General features: G+C 43.9%; 1 protein-coding gene across 6 annotated transcripts in view; it reads left to right on the plus strand.

Annotated features, from left to right (window-relative positions):
- LOC137430147 (folylpolyglutamate synthase, mitochondrial-like) overlaps positions 1-22,982 on the plus strand; it is a 78,228-nt gene extending 55,246 nt beyond the window's left edge. For 2 of the 6 annotated variants that reach the window (XR_013623842.1, XM_078780335.1), the window contains 4 exons: positions 571-646; positions 4,377-4,675; positions 12,345-12,405; positions 13,241-14,279. Coding sequence is in view for 4 of the 6 variants with exons in the window: in XM_078780335.1 (XP_078636461.1) it covers positions 571-646; positions 4,377-4,675; positions 12,345-12,405; positions 13,241-13,737 (933 nt within the window). In the remaining 2 variants the exon portion in view is untranslated. Of the gene's footprint in view, positions 1-570; positions 706-4,376; positions 4,676-12,344; positions 12,406-13,240; positions 14,280-22,922 lie in introns of those variants that run through there. The other 4 variants (XM_078780334.1, XM_078780337.1, XR_013623843.1 and 1 more) reach the window with 3 other exon arrangements.
- The last annotated feature ends 625 nt before the right edge of the window (positions 22,983-23,607 follow it).

Below are 23,607 nucleotides of genomic sequence, written 5' to 3' on the forward strand. Positions count from 1 at the left end.
ATCGAATCGCTTGTTCTTGTCACCTACACAAGTTGTCCACTTGGTTTCATCCAAATCTGTCCATAACTGTTTGAGATGTCGTGTTGGCCCCATCTCTGTGGTGAAGAATCACTTGAAAAATTAAAAAATTCTCACATCCGGATCTGGATCCAGATCTTCACCAAAATTGAATCAATTCCTCCATGTTACACACTCAAATGTGTCTATTAAATATCGTCCCAAATCTGTCCATGACGTTTTGAGATATCCTTCTCACAGACAGACGAACAGACAGGCTGGGATGAAAACATAACCTCCGTCAACCTTTGGTAACAACAACATGTTATAAAAAAAACATTTTTTGTGTGTTTCACTTCGTTTTACATTCTCATTGAGCTTCACAAGTAGATATGCAACATGTTTGTGTCGTACAACATACTGTCTTTTGAATAAACCCATCGGTGAAGCAACAGGTATGCACGGCTAGTGAGGATGAATGTCTTGTGACTTCAATGTCCACCTCTTATGAATTATTATTTTAAAGATCTTCAACTCTCCCTTCCCATTACCTACCTTTATTTTCCTTCACAGGATATCTCCACAACGAGTTTTGCTCTTCAACATAACTGGCCACAGAGATGCACAGAGTCTCCTTTCTCTCCTACAGGTGTTGTGCAGCACTTACCTGTGAATGTCTTGATTACAAACACAGCCGATTAATTTGCTGTAAGTGAAGATGGGATCAACATTGATAAATGTAAAAATAGGGGCAATACACCTGACCCGCTCACCTGGTAGAATAAAGCAGTATACTACACCGACTAAAGGTATTTTAAACAGTATCACGGTATTTCCAAACAATTTCAATGGTGGCTAGGAGACAGGATGGTGTGTAGAATCATACTAACGTAATCATCAGACTTTCATCAACAAAAAATACCTATTTTGGGGTACAACCCCCTTCCTTTAGACCCCGATATATATATATTTTTCCCCAACTCCGTGAACAAACATTGGTACATCACGGTGATAAAGGTTGTGGTCAAATTTCATTGAAATTGCGTGTGTAGTTTTGGATAAGAGAGCAAATACCTACTTTGGGGGGTTCAAACTCCCGTAGACCTCCTTAGACCTCAATTATTTATTTTTAATGTCGCGAACAACCTTTGGTATATCACGGATGACGAACAGAACGTTGTGGTCAAGTTTCATCGGAATTGTATGTGTAGTTTCTGAGAAGAAAGCCAATGCCTATTTGTGTGGTGGTGGGGGGAGGGGGGGCAAGCACCCAACCCCCACCCCCTGGAAACCCCTTCAGGACCCGATATATATATATATTTTTTTTTAATGCAGTGAAAAAACTTCGGTGCATTCCGGGTGATGAAGGTTGGGATCAAGTTTCATCGGGATTGATTGTGTTGTTTCAGAGAAGAAAGCAAATACCTATTTTGGGAGTTCAAACCTGGACCCACTTTGACCACTGGTCGACCCCTTTAAGCCCCAAATTAATTAATTAATTAATTTTAATGTCGTGAACAAACTTGAGTTTCAACTTTCAACATACCAAATATAATTTTAGCCAAGTTTGGTCACAATCCCATCAGCAGTTTCAGAGAAGTTGCAAGTGTTTACTGTCTGACAGACTAATGGACGGACGATGCACCATCCCATAAGAAGTTTCAGGTGAGCTAAAAATCGAGAAATTTGAGCCAATCATAAGCCTTTAAATTTGGCATTTCTGCTTCTCCTCTTCTTCCCCTCCTCATCTCTTCCTCTCTTTTTTTCCTCCTTTCTTCCTTTTCCCACGTGTGCGTGAAGCAAAAAGGGGGTAAGCGATCGGTCAAGTACATACGTACGTGTCTGAATTTTGTCAAGAGCATACATGGAAAACCGTTTAACAGAGGAAATTGAAATTTACCATGTGTTACATGACCATTTGATCGTGATTCCGAAGACCTAAAAGACCAGAGGACCCTTAAAACCCTCTGTCTACATTTTGTCAAGAGTATACATTGGAAACTGTTCAACTGAGGAAATTTAAACTTTACCACAGGTCACATGACCATTTGATATCGCGAGTACTGCTTGGATTACGCCCGCCCCCTCAGAGCTTGCATGGTGAATTAAACAATGCCTAATGCCCAGAGACAGTTACTTCCTCACGTTAGAAATTAGAATCATTGTAATCACTTCAGCCTTTATTGTGCTCGGCTGGTGGGGAAAAAAAGAAAGAAAAAAAAAAAAAAAAGCGAAGAAGTACAATTCCCAGTTTTAACGATCTCCCGATTTATAACTTACTTTAGCGATCTCTTCTGGCGTCTATCAGCCTTGGTAGTTATGAAAACACTCGAACGAGAATAAAAGCTACTTTGCAGAGGCGAAAAAAGCTACTTTATAAATAAAAGCTACTTGATACTTTGTTAGCGCTCTCCAAGAAACTAGGTAACTGAACACATCCCAGGTTCATTACATGTTGGCGAGGATAAACATCCATGCCATGACATCTTTCAGCCATATTGATGAATTCGTCGCTCTTTTGAAAATTTTGACATGACACTTGCAACGACATTATTGTATGCAACGGTGTTGTTGTGCATTACTTAGTGATTAATTAGTCATTGAATCGGTATGTTGGAGTACAAATGATTTATTAAGGGAAAAGGGGGGATGGGGTGAGGAGGTGATGTGGGGTAAAGTTACTTTCTAGCCACCCTGTACTGGGTTTAAAACTTTTGTTTTATTTAAATTTAATTATATATTTAAATGCTGCAGAACACAAATTGCCTTGTTTGCACTTCCATTCACAAAGCTAAGATTGTGCTCGGAAACGTAAAGCAAGAGTTGAAATGTCCATTCCCATGTCCTTAATCTTTAGACTGCATGTGGTAGCTCTCTATTTAATTTGAGCAGTTTGTTTCACGTAAATTTATAAAGGTGTTAATTTATGACAATAAACAAATTTGACTGTTGTCCAACTATTAATTTACAATTGGTCACTGGCTTTGACACCAATACAAATTTTTATTATGAACCCTAAAGCATCAAAAAGCTACATATATCGACCAAACAGCTTCAGGTGGAGCACCTCGCTGTCATTAGAGCATTTAAATTGCATCGGATGCGGCAATAAATGCGAATTGTTGCTCCCAGCTTGCCAGCTTGATGACAGAAGACGCCATTTGCATTTTTGCCACCTTCATCCCTACCCAGTTTAGAATCCCATGCGGACGCGGGCAACTTGATAGTCACTGATAATTTGATGAATTTACTCTGAAGTATAAATATAATTGGAACAAGCGTTACGCCTAGGTCCCCCGTCGGTGAAGTGATGTGAGTTGACAAAGTGGAAGACGCCGGAAACATGGAAGAGTCGATAATTTTTGCGAGTGGGTTGGAGACACACCCACACACCAGATTAGAAGTTAATAGTTCGTTTATTTTTCATGATATTCCGCTCACAAGGTCCAGACATATATGGTGGCGGCCATCTTGGATTTTGACGTGGAGACCCAATTTTCAATAGCGTTCTTCCTTATGCCGAGATACACCCTCACACCAGATTAGAAGTTGGTACTTCACTTATTTTTCAAGATATTTCGCTCACAATGTTCAGACATGTATGGCGGTGGCCATCTTGGATTTTGACGTGGCGACCCAATTTTCAATAGCGTTCTTCCTTATGCCGAGATACACCCTCACACCAGATTAGAAGTTGGTACTTCACTTATTTTTCAAGATATTTCGCTCACAAGGTTCAGACATATATGGCGGTGGCCATCTTGGATTTTGACGTGGCGACCCAATTTTCAATGGCCTTCTTCCTTATGCCTAGATACACTCACACGCCAGATTAGAAGTTAGTAGTTCATTTCTTTTTGAAGATATTCCGCTCAAGGTTCAACGCACGCACACACACACGGACGCACACACGGACGGAGGGGAAAACCATAGTCCCCCCTTTCGCTCCGCGGTGCGACGGGGGACAATAACCCAAACTTTTGCACAGTACTATATGTACGAAAGCCCATTCAAGATCAAGTATATACTAATACACACCCAAAAATATTTAAACTAGAACAGCACTCGGTAGAGAGCATATCTTCACCAGGCTGAACAGTTTACGTTTTGTATCCCACTGATGGGCCAGATGTGGATCCGGACCATAACCAAAATTTAGTCGGCTTGTTCGTGTCACCCAACCAACTCATCCAACAAGTTTTGGCATCAGACGTCCACAACCTTTTGAAATATAATAGTCCGGCAGCTAAGCTAAATATAGCATAACAATTGTGCATTTTGTGAGGAAAGCACCAAATTTGGCACACTAGTAGACTATCATATTATGAAAAGATCGGGATATTGGGCCATCTCAGATTCAGAGATTTGATTTTTTGCAGGATTTGCAGATTTTGCAGATTTGCAAGCTGAGATTGCAACGCCAGGGACGGCCGACTCCTTCCTGCGAGCTGCCCACGTCACCCGCACAAGAAGAGCTCATCAAATCACTGCAGCGGCATTGCACGTCCTGCAACACCGTGCGTATGAACGCCACTGTATGACATATGCTGATGATGCAGAAGACCTGCCTGAGTTCGAAGACCGGTGTCACCAGAGAGGAGAAGACATTCCCAACTTTCAGTACTGGGCAACTGTGCTGGAACTAGAGATGTTGGTACTGGTCTACGTATGTTCTCTGGTAGGCTTCATTCACAATGTACCTTGATGCCCTGACGGAACTGGTCCCATGGTTCCATGCCTTAGACCACACACACTATGCCAGGTGGGTCCCTGTTCACCTGAGGGACATGGTTGCACTCCCGATGAAGCACCCAGATGTAGCCAGAGAATTCAGGGCTGGCAACTTCACTGTACAGAAGACGAAGAAGGCGTTCTCTTCGATCCCAATCGAATCGAAATCTTCCAAAAATCAAATCTCTGAATCTGAGATGGCCCAATATCCCGATCTTTTCATAATATGATCGTCTACTAGTGTGCCAAATTTGGTGCTTTCCTCACAAAATGCACAATTGTTATGCTAAGTTGCCCCACTATAATGTTACTAGCCGAAACCCGTGGAACATCCACGGAAGGGAGGATGTGGTGTATGGATAGAGTGTACCATTATGGATGGCATAGGGGATTTGCTTGTCCGAGTAAGAGTTAGGAAGAAAGATAAGAATGCAGAGTGCGTATATGAACAACGTATTTATTGCAATCTACTTAAATGACAACGCTACGATATACTTTTGAAAAATGAATGGATTCGTAATAGGAATCGGCATAGCACCACTCTGGCCACACTGGCGCAGTGGTATGTGTCAATGGAAAGGAACAGCAGTAGAACCATAGACTTTTAAAAAATGAACGGATTAGTAAATCGACTGGAATTAGCCCCATACTGGCGCATTGGTAAGCGTCAATGTCAAGGCAGAGCAGTAGGAATATAATACAATGAACGCAGTATCAGAGGTTGAAATTATTTTAAAACTTCTGTATAAACAATGTTTGGGGTAATAGTCAAGCCTCTGACGACTCCTTGCGTACTCGTATTATCAACCTTGATATACACATCTTTGAACGACCGTGCTCTTGAACATGCCACATATAACTGGCCGTGGGAGAAGACAGGAGCAGGCAAATAGATACCCAGTTTACGGAATGTTTGGCCCTGGACTTTATTTATGGTCATTGAATATGCCAGGCGAACAGGAAACTGAGTTCGCTGTAGAACGAAGGGTAAACTGGCATCAGATGGGGCGAGTCTGATACGGGGTATAAGAGCTCGTTGTCCCTGGTGGGCACCTGTTAGTATTTCTGCATCAAGTACGTGGGGAATGAAGGTGGTGAAGGCGAAGTCTAGTGCCATTGCAAAGACCTTGACGAATATCGAGATTCCTGAGAAGCATTATAATAGCCCCTGGTTTGAGGCTTAGACGGTGGGGCGGCATCCCCGAAGGTGTTATGCTGTTGAGAAATTCAATTGGATAGCTCTGAGCCTCTTCATTGTCATCAGAAATGGCGCAGTCAGTGCTGTAGTAGACTGTCTTTGGACCAGGAATTCTGTCCAAGACCTCATCATTTAGCTTCAGAGTATGTTCGTTGGTGGGGCTCAGAATAACCGTTTGAGCAAGATTTGCTTCTGACACATCATCGAAAACAGTCTATTATTTTTCCCTTTACAATGTTAAATTGGGGGGGAAGTGCGATACATTCCGGGTGAGTGTCAGGGAAAGGCTTGTGAAGTTGACCATTGCCAAGTTCAATCAGCCACTTAGCGAAATATTTTTGGTCCTCGTTGGCTCGCATGTTTTTCCAGTTTTACAACAGTAAAATGGTGCCAAAGATGAGAACGTTTCAGACAGTTTTCGACAATGACTGCATGCGGCTTCCTCTGGACAACTGGAAGTACCTGTCTGAAGTCACCACCAAGAAGAAATTTTTTTCCACCGAAGGGAACGTCTGTAGCAGTTATATCTCTCAGTGCTATATCGATGGCATTGAGAGCATGTAAGGGGACCATTGATGTTTCATCAACAATAAACATGGTGACTGATCGAAGCAATTCAGCATGGGCAGAGTTTGGTGCTATATTGCAGGTAGACGTATCAATGATAGGGACTGGAAGCTTGAACAGATTGTGAACAGTCCGACCACCGTTGAGCAGTGTGGCGGCAATGCCTGTCCATGCACTTGAAGCAACTCTGAGACTCTGACCACGGAGAAATGAAATCAACGTATTGTAAAGCATAGTTTTGCCACTACCGCCAGGACCATCGAGAAAATAACAGCGAGGTCGTGGCGGTGATTTACTCTGAACCTCCACCACTGCAGCACACACAGCATCGAATAGCACCTTCTGTTCAGTGTTCAGAAGGGGTATCTGAGCTTTTGCCATTTCAGCGTGTGGAAAGGAACCAGATTCGGAGTCTAATTCAGCTTCGTCTGGGAGATTCGGAAAACCTAAAGCAGCACAAGTAAGACCAGCATCGAGTAATATTGCTTGAACGTGTTGCAGACCATGCAATTCAGCCACTTGTAAATCACTGGAACGACGAAAGTCCTCAATGAGCGATTCTCTGTGCTTTAGCCAAAGTGTCACTGGATCTTGTGGCTGACAATGGATGCATATTGTGGCAAAGAGGGACCTCCATTCACAAGGCATTCGGAATGAAGAAGCCTGTGTTAGTGCACTGTCCCATTCATCATTGTCTGACAAAAGGTGACGCATAAGACAGGCATCCTTGAATGAAGATGCCATGACGCCACCAACAGTTTTAATGTCATCGAAACAGGTAGCCCCAGGTACATGTAAAAGCAGTAGACGAAAACAGTATCGCTCCATGTCTTTGGGACCGACAGTGTACATGCGAGCTATGACATTTCCTCCGCCACGCTTCCGAGCCTGCCACGTTTTGTCAGATGTGAAGACATAATGGTTGGGAATTTCAGTGTAAATCCACTGCCACGCACTTTCATCATGCGAATTGAGTAGAAACCACGCAGTTAGCATGGTACGAGTATCGCTGGCTCTTTGTGCTGCCTCTTGCTCATGCCCTTGCTCAAAATATACTGGTTGTTGACGGGGAAGATGAACAGGCAATCGAATAACGGAGTGTGACTGCTGATGCATATGGAACTCGGAAAGTCGCCAGAAGGCCTCTGGAGCACAAACATACCTCGCATCGAGGTAGGTCGATATTTCGTAATGAGTGAGTTCGTTAGTCTGTCTAACTTCAACATTAGCACAATCATGCCCCTTGTATATGTATTTGAACAAATACTTGATGCTTTTGACTGACATGCATGCTTCAATATTGATATGTGCATTGTATTTCTTGGAAAGCCATGGGTTATATGGAACAACCCATCTGTTATCTACCTGCACATTACGAATCTTGATTGTGCGTCCATTATCCCGGCGTCTGTAGTGGGGATAACCATCAGCAGTAATCATGGTTTGTTGCCGAAATTGTTTTGGATAGTCTTTGGTGCAAACCCCACTGTCCATGCAGACTGATCGGGGATTGAGTATCCCACATGGTCCGTGAATCATGGTTGATTTGACAACCTCATAAAGCTGGGCTTGTATGGCTGGATCTGGAATTTCTGCACATATAAGTGAGTCAATGGTCCTCTGAATGCCGCAACTTACTTTCTGCATCAAGTACAATGAGTAAATGACAGTGCGGTAAGCCTCCTTTTTGATATTCGATAACATGGACAGTAGCGACTGGTTTACCCAATACATGACGTACTTTTATGTCAGCAAGAAGTGCATCCAGGTGACGTTTGAAAACTCGAGCAACCAAATCGGGTCGATTCTCTACTCTCTGACCATGACCCAAGTTTTCGGTTATTTCCTTGCATTTCGAATTGCAAGTAAAAGTAAGAAAAAGGTCAGGCTTGCCATACTTGGAGATGATAGCCATTGCGTCTTGGTATTTCTGTGCCATGGCCCGAGGACTACCTTGGAATGTTGAAGGCAATATGACAATTTTACCAGGAGACAATGCTGACAATTCGGCTTGTCGACCAACGTGATCCATCAATCCCTGATAAAGGTCTATGCGTAGAGACGATTGATTACGACTGGTGAAGTCTAGGCGGGATGCTTCAGTTTTGACATAACAGTCAACCAAGTACTGTTGAAAAAGTTTCCCACCAGAGTGGATGGGACTGAAGCCACGTCGAACTGCACATCGGTATGCATAGAACTGTAGGATGGTTACCCTGTACCTCTTTGCAGTTTGGCGCTGAGAGCAATGTTTCATATCTAGTGACCAGCCAAGGTCTCCTCGCGGAAATAAAAGAGGATACACCATGGGGTCCATATTAGAAGACATGTAAGAAATATTGCGAGGAGCATCACCACGTGGGTACACAACAATGTCTCTGTTGGGAGGTGGAGCACCATTGTCACCGACGAAAATAACAGCCACTTCGTCATGACGGGGCTCGTTGTAGCGGCGCTGGTCACCACCCAGCTTCATGTACATGGTGACGCTTGTTGGAGGAGCACCACGTTCAGCGGCCTCTCTGGCTTGCGCCTGTTCAACTTGATGCATATTCTTATTCGCAGCAATGTAAGGGTTAAGCTGTGTAAGACAATTATTGTTTATGAGACTCATAACATCACGTCAACAATTTTGATTGTGCTGATTTTTCATTCTCTTTTCAATAGCTAGATGTCCTTCTAGAATATACAATTGGCTGTAAACGGGTTCTGCACCTGGTTCAGGGTGAAGGGAACCGGTTTGGTGATAAATCTGACCATGGATGCGAAAACAATATGGGCCTAGACCTGGTGGCGTAGCCAATTGGGCACCGAGCGACGCCAGAGCAAAAGCGCTATTATACTGTCGAATATGTTCTAAAACGTTTTTGCTTCTGTCATCAGTACCCAGAAATAAATTTTTCAATACAGATGGATACGGATGTAGTGGTGGAAGTTCAACTTTACCATTGTGGCAGCAGTTTAATGCTTCCTTCGGGAAACGAAGAGCTGCACAGTACTCACAAACATTGTCCATTGTTCCAGAAAAGAATTGTTCTACCTGAGGAAACATTTGACGGCCGAGGAATCGACTGTTTGAGCGGTGTGGTTGATCCATGGCAGTAGACGCTTCATTGCCATGTTCAGGGGCTTTTGGCAGTGGAGTGGTGTGGTTGATCCATGGCAGTAGAGGCTTCATTGCAGTGTTCAGGGGCTTTGGCAGTGGAGTGGTGTGGTTGATCCATGGCAATAGAGGCTTCATTGCAGTGTTCCAGGGGCTTTGGCAGTGGAGTGGTGTGGTTGATCCATGGCAGTAGAGGCTTCATTGCCATGTTCAGGGGCTTTGGCAGTGGAGTGGTGTGGTTGATCCATGGCAGTAGAGTCTTCATTGCAATGTTCAGGGGCTTTGGCAGTGGAGTGGTGTGGTTGATCCATGGCAGTAGAGGCTTCATTGCCATGTTCAGGGGCTTTGGCAGTGGAGTGGTGTGGTTGATCCATGGCAGTAGAGGCTACATTGCAGTGTTCAGGGGCTTTGGCAGTGGAGTGGTGTGGTTGATCCATGGCAGTAGAGGCTTCATTGCAGTGTTCAGGGGCTTTGGCAGTGGAGTGGTGTGGTTGATCCATGGCAGTAGAGGCTTCATTGCCATGTTCAGGGGCTTTGGCAGTGGAGTGGTGTGGTTGATCCATGGCAGTAGAGTCTTCATTGCAGTGTTCAGGGGCTTTGGCAGTGGAGTGGTGTGGTTGATCCATGGCAGTAGAGGCTTCATTGCCATGTTCAGGGGCTTTGGCAGTGGAGTGGTGTGGTTGATCCATGGCAGTAGAGTCTTCATTGCAGTGTTCAGGGGCTTTGGCAGTGCAGCGTTCAGACTGCCTTTGATGCTTGGTCCTGAGGTTCCTTCCCCTGCCTTCTAGCTGTCTCTTTCGCCGGCATTTGAAAAGTATTTTTTACGAGACTCTATATGGTGTGGGTTGGATTTGTGTGAACAAAATCAAGAAAAAGGCGACACTTTGTAGAATCCAACTTACACTTTGTATAAAGTGTCACCTCCTGACTTTGTATTTTATATTGTTAGAGACAAAACAAACACTAAATAACACAGCCACATACCAAAAACGTGTATTTTCAATTTTCACTTGTGCAAAAATGCTACTCACAATTACATCGCCTGTGCGTCGGCCTGTGATTGAGCCAGAGAGTTGGCCTGTGAGTCAACTTCCTTTCCAATGTCTGCAAGAATTGAAATACTGATTGTGAATGTGTAAAATTATATGAAAGAAGAACATGCATATCAATAGACGATGCCATTGAAAAGGAGAGCAGCTGTCAATAGAAAAGGATGTCTGACTTATCAATTTGACATTATTGCACAGGAAATGACAAACAAAGTAACAGTTAATTTCCATCGGGTAATATTACGATGAGAGATCAGCCGATACCTTTATTATGTCCATCAGCATCCATGGCACTTAGAAAAAAAAAATGTGGCATCAGCCAGCCGCAGCCAACTATCACGTACCGTCTCGAAGTCAATGCCATCCTTTTATCTCTTCGTATACAACTCACTGATTTCTACCTTATCGTGAACAGGGTAAAGCCTACTTTGATAATCATGAACGGTGGCAGATGCAGGAGTTGGTGAAACAAAGGGGGGGGGGGGGAGGGGGCTGATCATGACCTACCCGACGCCACATGGCCTACGCCATTTGTTGAGATCATGGCCACAACGGAAACACAACTGGATAGGTAGGGCCTAGGCCTACGCCTACGTTTCGTCACTCGGCGAAGTACACTTTCTTTTAAGCTTTCAGAAGCTGAAGCCTTGTTATTTATTGCTTTATATGATACTGATGGGCTGCTGATCGGTTTCACTTCGTCGTAATCACCAGTATCTGGAATAAATTATGGTAAACCCACCTGATGAGGTTAGCGTACACCGCGATCGATGACACCGGCACAAATGGCGGCATGCATGCTCTGGATTGTCCACTCAGTGGACGGCTTGCTGTCGCCTTCGACTGTCCAATCAGCGGACGGCTTGCTGCGCCTTCACCCAGCAGACGCCAATACGATGGCGTCGTAAGATGGCGTCATATCGGCCGTTAATCGGATGCTTTTGGGCCCCAACGTCGGCCAATTCAGATTTTTCGAGTATGGCTGTACGTGATAAACAAAGAGCGCGGTTCGTAGATCATGAATCCATTAGTGCCGTGGGCATCGGGTCACTGGGTGCGGCGTAAAAGGGATAACAAAGTCGAGTCCTTACGGTATTATTATACAGATAGGTATATCGTTTTGGCCCTTTCAATGGTGAAGAATCACTTATGATTTTAATAAATACTCGTATCCGGATCCGTAATTGGATCTTCACCAAAATCGAATCGATTCTTCCTTGTCACACACCCAACCTATCGACCATCTCGGATCCGCATCCGGATCTTCACCAAAATCTAATCATTTTATCCTTGTCACATATACAAACTCTCTACCAAATTTCATCGAAATCTGTCCACAACCTTTTGAGATATCCTGTTTGGAAACAGACAGACAGATAGACAGAGGTGAAACCATAACCTCCATCCACCTTCGGTGGCAGAGGTAATTATTTAAAAATATATATATTTTGGGAGGGAGCAGGTATGCAGGTTGAGACCTGTTATGCAGGTTGTTATGCACAAACTGTTATGCAGGTTGAGACATATAAATTGAGAATTGCCGAATGAAATTTCCCAAAGTATTCGCAATACTTTGTACAAAACCCGAACCCTAATCCCTCCCCCTTTCACATCTGAGTCTGTTTTAGATAAACTGATTAATAATTTCCTCAAAAAGGTTTCATGTGATGTACTGAAGTCTTATTTTCCTCTCTTTCAGGCATACACGTTTGATTTTGCCATCTTTTGTCCCAATATCTCGTCCCAAAATCAGAGTCAAGGTACCTATTCCAACTTTTACCAAACCTTCACTTGATTAATGGGTGCTTTTGTTTTTCCGTAATTTGCCTCATTACACTCACACGGATCATTACCTGTCATACGATGTTGCTTTGTATGGTGTACATGTCATACGATGTTGCTTTGTATGGTGTACATGTCATACGATGTTGCTTTGTATGGTGTACATGTCATACGATGTTGCTTTGTATGGTGTACATGTCATACGATGTTGCTTTGTATGGTGTACATGTCATACGATGTTGCTTTGTATGGTGTACATGTCATACGATGTTGCTTTGTATGGTGTACATGTCATACGATGTTGCTTTGTATGGTGTACATGTCATACGATGTTGCTTTGTATGGTGTACATGTCATCCGATGTTGCTTTGTATGGTGTACATGTCATACGATGTTGCTTTGTATGGTGTACATGTCATACGATGTTGCTTTGTATGGTGTACATGTCATACGATGTTGCTTTGTATGGTGTACATGTCATACGATGTTGCTTTGTATGGTGTACATGTCATCCGATGTTGCTTTGTATGGTGTACATGTCATACGATGTTGCTTTGTATGGTGTACATGTCATACGATGTTGCTTTGTATGGTGTACATGTCATACGATGTTGCTTTGTATGGTGTACATGTCATACGATGTTGCTTTGTATGGTGTACATGTCATACGATGTTGCTTTGTATGGTGTACATGTCATACGATGTTGCTTTGTATGGTGTACATGTCATCCGATGTTGCTTTGTATGGTGTACATGTCATACGATGTTGCTTTGTATGGTGTTTGAGTAATTGTACGATTTATTTCTCCACAGATCAGAAAAACCTTAAGGTTACACCTTCTGCCATGATCAAAGCATCCTGGGAATGCAAGGTATTGTGGGATAGGCTGGAAAAAGAGAGTCCTTCCCTCTACTCTCGTCTTCACAAGCCATCCTCTGTTCCTGCTCCGTCATTGGTTTTTCCCAACATTTCTGATTCACTCGATTGGTTGAAGATGTGGACTCGTGTGATGCAACGTGATGGACAAGACAGAAAAAGAGAAGAAAATGGTGCCATAAAGGGAGGATATTTGGAGGACATTGAGGAAATGAGGAATGGAAGGAAGAAAGCAGAAATCGATGACGGAATCAATCGGTGCTTTGACGAGGGATTCGTAGGATTGAGGCGGAAGGAGACGGCCCATAGAGGAGAAGGAAAACGACAGACGATGGAAGAGGATGAGCAGGAGCGGGAAGTGCTCGTGTTAGTTACTGGAAGTCTCCATCTTGTGGGTTGCACCTTGAAGGTTTTGCTTTCCAATGTTGATTAATCATCCGTATGCTTCCATGTTTCTCTCCATTCTGCCTTTACACCTCCGACTCTTTCACAAGATATACCAGCATCACCACCGATCGGTTGCTGCTTTTTATCGCCTGGAATTTCATTCATTACAAGGAACTTTTTTTTAAATCACGTGAGCCTTTTAGATGAATTTGAATGATCTTTTTTACTTAAAACGGATTTTTCTCTCGGCCTCTGTCTTCATTTTTTCTCCATTCCAATCCTTAATTTTCCGCTCATTTTGTCCTACTTTTTGGCTTGTACAAACTTGAATTCATCAATACTGAGCTTCCTTGAACGCCTTTACCAGATTGTCCTTCAATCGTGTCATTGTGCCATGTGTGACTGATCATCACCATTGTTTGGTGGTTAAATGTGAAACTGCTCTTTTAACCATTGAATTCATTGAAAATTCATCAGCTTGGAATGTTTACAGACATTTTCGTCCTTCCTGCTGTGTGCAGGTATCTACAAACTGCATCGGTATTTTGGGGACTGTAACTGTTGCCAAATAAATGTATCATACTAAAATTCTGTCTCTGTCTTGAAAACGGCTTGGCAGATCTCCACCCAATTTTCCATGCATGCTCATGATGCCACCTGTCCCCACCCAACCACCCTTTCCTCCCCTTCCGAGGACGGTGAGGCAAGTGGTGAATTTACCCCTGTGCACGCAGTTCGCCGATCCCTGCCGGAGAGATGGGGTATTACTAGCCACGACGAGACAATAAGTTTGCCCCATGTCCCTCGTCCCCTCAGGTGTTTCGTTTTTGAAAGCCGTTAACTGAGTTTGTGATTTATTCACTTTTTTGCGGATATCACGTCAACAGCCGCTGTCTGTGTCGATGCTTCGATCTACCATCCCCATTTTTACGAGGGCCCTGCCCACCAACCAGAAATCCTAATTATCCTTTTGGGGTAATTATTATTTACACTGTATACACTCCCAAGTAATCTTTATTTGAGGTTTCTGATTAACTCTGTTTGATGCCAAGTTTTCTTGAGTTTTCATGTCGGTGTATGCAATGTTTTTGGTAGACTTTGTATTGGAGCCATGGCAGTTGGTTTTATTTATTTGTTAACAATAATTGCTTCCCATTAGTCATATTAAAATGTTGGTACTGGACAACCTTTCCATGAAACCTTCTTGCTCTCCTAGCAAGCCTTTCACCACCTATCCACCTGGCTCACCTAATCAGCCATTGACTACCAATCTTTTGGACTACCAATCTAGCCCACCTAGTGAGGCAATGACTTTTAGCTGTCTGGCTTACCAATTGAGCCATTTACATTCTTGCTATTTGGCTCAACCAATTGAGCTATTGATTACCCAGACATCTTGCTCTCCGAACAGGCCATTGACCATTATCTAGCTCACCTAGCGATGCATTCACCACTTGGTCGTTTCATAAGGCATTGGGCCACCACGTGCATCCAGTATGGTCTGTATGTGCCATGGCATAGAGTCCACCAGCGTCTGGAATGCTGCAAGAGGGATGTGGCACCATTCTTCCACGAGAAAGTCAATCGACTCCCACCTGTTTGATGGAGGTGAAAAACGCTGTCTCAGGCATCATTCCACAATATCCCATAAATGCTTGATTGGGTTCAGATCTGGTGATTGAGAAGGCCATGACATCTATCTATAATTCCAGTAATCTCTGTCTGTACGTTTGTACGTTTGTCTGTGACCGCTGTTTCTCGACAACCACGGGTCCGATATACTTTTAACTTGCCAGGTATATTGCTGGGGACCCGAGGATGTGCCTTTTCAAGGTTTCATATTAATCGGACAATTACTTACCGAGCTATGTCCAAAAAACGATTCAACCAATCAGAGAGCAGCGAACGATCGCGTGTGCCGAACGTGGCGGGCACACTCTGCCTCGGATGGCACATTTGAGAGCGTATTCATTTATTTCACGTTTGCAAACTATGTTGGCGTTAAACTATGTTTTAAAACTAATAAAACCGAATTTGCGATTCATTCGCTTTCCTGCGCGTTTGTGCACGCGATGGCGATTTCTTTACCAAACTCCGGAAGCCGTTCGCTTTGGACCAAACCATTGCATGTAAATAGAGGGGGGGGATTGTCACCGTACTCGCAAGCCGTTCGCTTTGGACCAAACCATTTCATGTAAATAGAGGGGGGGGATATAATTTTAGATATAGATATAGTACGGGCAATGCCCTAGTATGGATAACGTCAGTATCGGGCTCATCATATCATTGGGCGACCATACGTGTTGTGCATATGGTTTTTTTTTTTGTATATTTAGTCGAGGCTCGTATAAGAGCTAACCACATATAACATAAGGAATTGTCCTAAGATGTATTGTCATCCTGGAAGACACCCCTGCCGGCAGGAAAGAAATGCTGCAACATGGGGTGAAGAGGATCACTCAGTACCATTAGGTAGCGATTGGCATTGGACCTTGCCTTCTGAGGGAACGACAGCACTCATACCATGCCAGGAAAATGTGCCCCACAACATTACAGAACCACCAAAACCCTTCACTGTTGTAACCAAGCACTCAGGGTTGTAGAGTTCTTTAGGTTGGCACCACATATGCATTCATCTGTTTGATGAGAACATGGTGAAGGATTATTCATCTGACAATATCACATTTCTACACTGCTATGTAGACCATTGTCTGTGCTCTTTGCACCACTGGACTCGCAATTGTGCATTGCTAGGTGTGATGAGCAGTTTGTGCACTCCAACCCGGACGATGGTGTCCCGCTCTGTGAAGTTCTCGGCGAACCGTTTTTGATGAAACTGGCTGCTGGTGTCCCTGGTTGAAATGTACAGTCAATTGATCTGCAGTTACTTGCCTGCTTTGCTTGCCTTACACTTCAAATTAATGCATGGATATTGGAATCCTGAAGTATGCGATTCCGCCCAATGATGCCCTTTGCTAATGATGTCTTTCCCTCGGAGTTACATGCCGACATCACCTTGGACACCATTGTTTGTGAAACGTAAGCAAGTTGAGCTGTCTTTATCAATGAAGCTCCTGCCAAACGTGCCCCAAAAATCACCCTCTTTCAAAGTCGCAGCCATGTTAACCATAATTATAGGCAACCAGGCCTGTGCAGCATTTTTATATATGACCCTAAGCATACTGGGATGTTATTTGCTTAATGAACACAAGGGCCACACATGCATGGAAGCCCTTGCTTTCAATATACTTGATGTTCCTTATTTACCCAGGTGTTTCCACTTGCCATTTTTTTTTCTTTTTACCCAGGTTTTTTTGTCCACTACTTGTATCTGGCTATTTTTTCTCACCCTAGTAAGCTATTGACCAGCCTGCCATCTCTCTCCTAGCCACCCATTGAACATCTAGCCTTCTGACTCACCGAGTGAGTCATTTACCACCGAGCCATCTCACTTGGGTGTTTCGGCATTCTGCCAAAATGATAATGGAAAATTCTAATAACTACCACTCATCTAACACGCCCCAAAAACTCAACACCACGCAAGCAACCGGGAATAATCCAAGCTTACGGCCGTCAGAAATTTTAAACAAGAAACTGGATCAATTCTTTTACTTTGAATATAAAAGACTTTAAATCTAGACTGCTCATCCATCTGGTTATAACCATTATCAAAAGTATATTTCCATCTGTGTACATTCTTGCAACATTGTCCACATTGAATTTGTTTCCTATAATTGATTCGTTTTTTATTTACATTTGAATTTTGCGACTTTTTATTTCAATCTTGTGATGAGGGACCATTTTGAGTTTTTCAAATAGTACAGTGCACTTCCTTCAGCCACCTTCAGTCACTTCCCCTGCAAAAAATATTCACTTTATCTTCAATTTCAAGTACCCAGTAATTAATATTATCATACCACAAAGTATTTACCTAACCCCACAAATTATTGTCACCCGTCGCGCCGCGGAGCGAAAGGGGGACTATGGTTTTCCCCTCCGTCCGTGTGTCGGACTGTCGGTCCGTCCGTCCGTCAATCTGTGCGTACGTGCGTGCGTAAGCGAAGGACCGCATTCGAATTTGGTGTGGGTGCAACCCACGTCAAAATCCAAGATGGCCACCGCCATGTATGTCTGAACCTTGTGAGCGGAATATCTTGAAAAATAAGCGAAGTACCAACTTCTAATCTCGTGTGTGGGTGTATCTAGGCATAAGGAAGAACGCTATTGAAAATTGGGTCGCCACGTCAAAATCGAAGATGGCCGCCACCATATATATGTCTGAACCTTGTGAGCGAAATATCTTGAAAAATAAACGAACTACTAACTTCTAATCTGGTGTGTGGGTGTATCTAGGCATAAGGAAGAACGCTATTGAAAATTGGGTCGCCACGTCAAAATCCAAGATGGCCGCCACCATATATATGTCAACCTTGTGAGCGGAATATCTTGAAAAATAAACGAACTACTAACTTCTAATCTGGTGTGTGGGTGTATCTACGCATAAGGGAGAACGCTATTGAAAATTGGGTCGCCACGTCAAAATCCAAGATGGCCGCCTTGCGTCTTCCACTTTGTCAACTCACATCACTTCACCGACGGGGGACCTAGGCGTAACGCTTGTTTTTGTTACCTCTGCCATCGAAGGTGGATGTAGGTTATATTTTCACCGTTTGTTTGTCTGTCTGTGAGCAGGATATCTCAAAACGTTATGGACGGATTTGGACGAAATCTGATCGAGAGGCTGTGCATGTGACTAGGAAGAATTGATTAGATTTTGGTGAGAATCCGGATACGAGAATTGGTTTTTAAGTGATTTTTCACCATTGAGAGATGGGGCCAAAACGATGTACAGTGCATTCAGAAAGTATTCAGACCCCTTCACTTTTTTCACATTTTGTTATGTTGCAGCCTTATGCTGAAATCGTTTAAATTAATTTTTTTCCTCATCAATCCACACTCAATACCCCATAATGACAAAGAGAAAACAGGATTTTAGAAAGTTTTGCAAATTTATTAAAAAGAAAAAAACTGAAATATCACATTGACATAAGTATTCATACCCTTTGCTATGACACTTGAAATTTAGCTCAGGTGCCTCCCATTTCTCTTGATCCATCTGCAACACAACCATCACTGCAACAATCCACCGATCTGGGCTTTATGGCAGAGTGGCCAGACGGAAACCTCTCCTCAGTGAAAGACACGTGAAAGCCCACTTGGAGTTTGCAAAAAAGCACCTAAAGGAATAGCACCTCTCCTCTCCTCAGACTGAGAAACAAGATTCTGTGGTCTGATGAAACCAAGATTGAACTGTTTGGCTTCCGTCTGGCCACTCTGCCATAAGGCCCAGATCGGTGGAGTGTTGCAGTGATGGTTGTCCTTCTGGAAGTTTCTCCCATCTCCACACAGGATCTCTGGAGCTCAGCCAGAGTGACCATCGGGTTCTTGGTCACCTCTCTTACCAAGGACCTTTTCTCCCGATTGCTCAGTTTGGCCGGGCGGCCAGCTCCAGGAAGAGTCCTGGTTGTTCCAAACTTCTTCCATTTAAGAATTATGGAGGCCACTGTGCTCTTGGGAACCTTCAATGCAACAGAATTTTTTTTGTAGGCTTCCCCATGTCTGTGCCTCGACACAAGTTCCTTCGACCTCATGGCTTGGTTTTTGCTCTGATATGCATCGTCAGCTGTGAGACCTTACATAGACAGGTGTGTGTCTTTCCAAATCATGTCCAATCAATTGAATTTACCACAGGTGGACTCCAATCAAGGTGTAGAAACATCTCAAAGATGATCAATAGAAATGGGAGGCACCTGAGCTAAATTTCAAGTGTCACAGCAAAGGGTATGAATACTTATGTCAATGTGATATTTCAGTTTTTTTCTTTTTAATAAATTTGCAAAACTTTCTAAAATCCTGTTTTCTCTTTGTTATTATGGGATATTGAGTGTAGATTGTTGAGGGAAACAATGAATTTAAACGATTTCAGCATAAGGCTGCAACATAACAAAATGTGAAAAAAGGGAAGGGGTCTGAATACTTTCTGAATGCTCTGTGTACACTACATGCCCAAATGTATGCGGACACCCCTTCTAATTAGTGGATTCGTTATTTCAGCCACACCCATTGCTGACAAGTATATATAATCAAGCACACAGCCATGCAATCTCCATAGACAAACATTGGCAGTCGAATGGGCTGCACTGAAGAGCTCAGTGACTTTCAACGTGGCACCGTCATCGGATGCCACCTTTCCAACAAGTCAGTTCGTCAGATTTCTACCCTGCTAGACCTGCCCTTGTCACTTACCTGCATGGACGAACACGGCATGGGGGGGTTATCCAATCCCCACAATAAATAAACGTACAAGACAGGCAAATCAACAATGCAACGAACAAAGGTTTAATGAAAATAAATGCCAGGCTAGCAAAAGGTAAGGTAACCTAAATTCCTAAATGAGGAACCCTCCACACGGAGTCATACACAACACAAGGGGATGATGAAATAAAAATAACATGTAGTGTGGTGTGTTGGCTGATACTCCTTGACCGGTCTCGGAACCACCACGTGGGAACCGCACAAGATGGCGTGCAGTCACGCCCAGAGCAGCCACCGACCTGCGGAGCGACAGCTAAACCTCCTCCTCCTCTGATCATCCCACGCTCCCAAAGCTCCGATGTCTCTCTCAGGCGCACACGGCACGAAGCGCAGCCGTCATGAAGCCAGCACCAGAGAAAGGGGAAAACTGCGGCCACTTGCGATCAAGCCCAGGACAGAGTGCGACTGCTCGCGATGAAACCCAGTACAAGAGAGAATGCAAAATGCGACCTTTGTGCGAGGAACACAAAGAGCAGGAAGTGTGACCGCTCGTACCAAGAGCCCGGGCCAAGAGAGAGAGAGAAAATGGCGGAACTTTTCCTCTTTACTGCTCTGTCTCGAACGTTCTCTCTGACGCCACACTCGCTCCAATCACCGAGTGCCACCCGCTCATCCCATCGTTTTTTAACCAATCGGTCTTCGGGGCGTAGCCTCACGACCACTCTTGGCGCCCATCGAGATGATTTGGCTAGGTGGTGTAATCGCGTCGGGGTATTGTCGGTGCTTGTGTTATTTGCAATTATGTACCGATCGCATGGCTGGCCGAGTGTTCTTTATAAGAACGAAGGGGAAAATCAATTTACACACTGGGAATTTTATCCATATGCCCTAACTAATTAGCATCGCTCCATCCCTCCGCATGGTGACACATAACGCTGACCCGGACATCCGGCCCTGACTTAGATACATGAAGGTGGCTACATGGCATATGGTGCACGCTAATCTATACAAACCTATCTGGACTAAGGTATTTAATTGCCTACCTCCATACACGTAATAATATTGTCACGGATCCCGGGTCTGTCGACGTACTAAGGGGGGTGAAGTCCCTAGTTCCCCTCAGATGCCAGGTCCACAGGCCGCCGGCCGCGACTAAATTCGCGGACGACGGGTTGCGAAGCAACTTCAAATGCCAATCCCCCAACCACGGGTGAAGGGTTATTGGTCACTTCCCAAATACCTTCAAGACCGCGTGGTTAGAAAGACCGGGAAATGAACCTTCGCGTTCCCACATCTTATGGTGTGCCGAGCGGATCGCACGGTGTGGTGTGGGTCGCCGCGTTATCCTGCGTGATTTATGGGCCTGATTAAAGTCAACTCGGTTCGGACTATGCCTGGCCAATGGAGGCAAAGACATACACGAACAGGATGAAAGGAACAAAAATGTACACGTCTTTTATTTATTATTTACAGAACAAGGACGAGAGCAGACTTAACAATTCTTCCTAGCCTAAATCCCAACATACGCGCCTTCACACACAGACAGGGGATGAATTGCACAGGTTAATTCGTACCGATGGATGTGCTGACGCGGACTCGAGGGCGGCCGCTTCTGCACGCAGCGCGCTGTTCGATCCGGACCTGCAGCTTGGATGAAGGAAGGTCCGAAGGACGAACCGCCGCTTCGAAGTCAGCACGAACGACGATCCCTGCTCCAGGAACGATTCAGCGCAAGTGACGACCTCAGCTCGGATGAAGAGTCAGCACGGGGAACGAAGGCGCATGAAGGACGAACCAGGACGTCGGACAGCCAGCTCGAAGGTCGACGATGAGAGAGGGCAGCCAGAGAGAGCAAAGTGCGATGGACATGGGGTTTATATCAGGTCGAAAAACTTCCTAGAATGTTCCACAGGCTACCATTGGCCGAGGCAATGCTGGTAGATTGCCAGCGAAGTTTGCTAGGGAAAATTCCAGACCTGATAGGTTGTTTACGTGTCCACGACCTCTCATTGGCTGCTTGTTGGTGACGTGGGCGGTTCCTTTAGCCACGCCTACCAAAGCCGTGGTTGATCATGTGGACTGTAATTTTAGCCACGCCTACCTGCACATCACCACGTCTTTGTTTTTCAACCATACGAAGGTTTGAATCTTGCCTAAACTCAACGCATATCTGCTTTAATGATTACACAATGGGAAGGGAGCTAATGTTTACATTGAATAAGAAATAACTGACTACTGCAGGCTACATGTTGTCGTGTAATTAACTATAGGGTTCGTTCTTTATTGCAAAACCGCAACACTATGTTGGTTTTAGCCCTATCACTCAATGGTGAAGAATCACTTAAAAATTAAATAATTCTCATATCCGAATCCATATTCAGATCTTCATCAAAATCGAATCTGTTTGTCCTTGTCAGACACCCAGCCAGTCCACTAAGTTTCGTCCAAATCCGTCCATAACTTTTTGAGATATCCTGTTTTTGGCCCTATCTCCCAATGGTGAAGAATCACTTTTAAAATCCTAGTAGCCGAATCCGGATCTTCACCAAAATCGAATCATTTCATCCGTGTCACATACGCTACATCTCTGCCAAATTTCGTCCAAATCCGTCCACAACTTTTTGAGATATTTTGTTCACAAACGGACAGACAGACAGAGGTGAAAACATAACCTCCATCCACCTTTGGTGGCGGAGGTAATAATCCACTGCATTTATGTAAAGCCAATATATCTGCCAAATAAGTCATTCAAAAGATTCGCAGTGTCTGTTATGGAAAGGCTGTCAGTCCTCTCTCGAATTGGTTGTAGGTTGTAGATCGTCTTAAGATTGTCTGAAGTTAATTCTGTAACCAAGGGGCCATGGAAGAGTAGGACCTGTCTCTGCAATCTTTAACCTGGAACTCTGGTATGTGCAGGGCACACCTGAAGAACGTAGGCCAGGACGAAGGCAACGATCTTGAATCATCTTTCGAAGGTATTTTAGAGCCTGTTTATGCACCATCTTAAAAGTAAGGATGATGATGATCTTAAATTGATTTGTAAAATGATCCAGTGTAGCTCCTTGAGGATTGGTGTCGTGCAATCAATGGTGATTGGATTGCATGAGACCCGGAACCTGTTCTATCATTGTACGTTTAGAATACATGGAGTGGTTTTGTTTCAGGTAGTATGGTGTACCACATCTTCAAACATCACCAATATATGGACATTTGGTCGTCTTTGAGAAATGATTAACTTTCATTAAACATATCTGTATTGTTTTACATTTTAAAATATCTGTTAGCTTGACCCTTTCTCAGTACCAAGTACTTACAGTTTAAACCTATCCACCACTACTCTGGTTGAGTTGGTTTCTATTGGGCACAGTAAAGACTTGGTAAATGGACCAACCCATGTCATGAAATATTCGACTTTGGAATTGCACTTTGTGATAACATTGTTTACACTGATTCAATATAAAACTGCCTTACCCATGATTAATTGGAACCGATGTTTGCTTTGCATTTGTGAGGTTTCTCCAAAGCTAACAACTTGTAACATTTATGTCAGTTGTACATTGGACTTGGATGTGTCCCCAGGTTGAACTTCAGACCACATACG

Source organism: Myxine glutinosa, chromosome 6 (genome assembly GCF_964187855.1).
Source record: "Myxine glutinosa chromosome 6, kmMyxGlut1.1, whole genome shotgun sequence".
NCBI lineage: Eukaryota > Metazoa > Chordata > Myxini > Myxiniformes > Myxinidae > Myxine > Myxine glutinosa.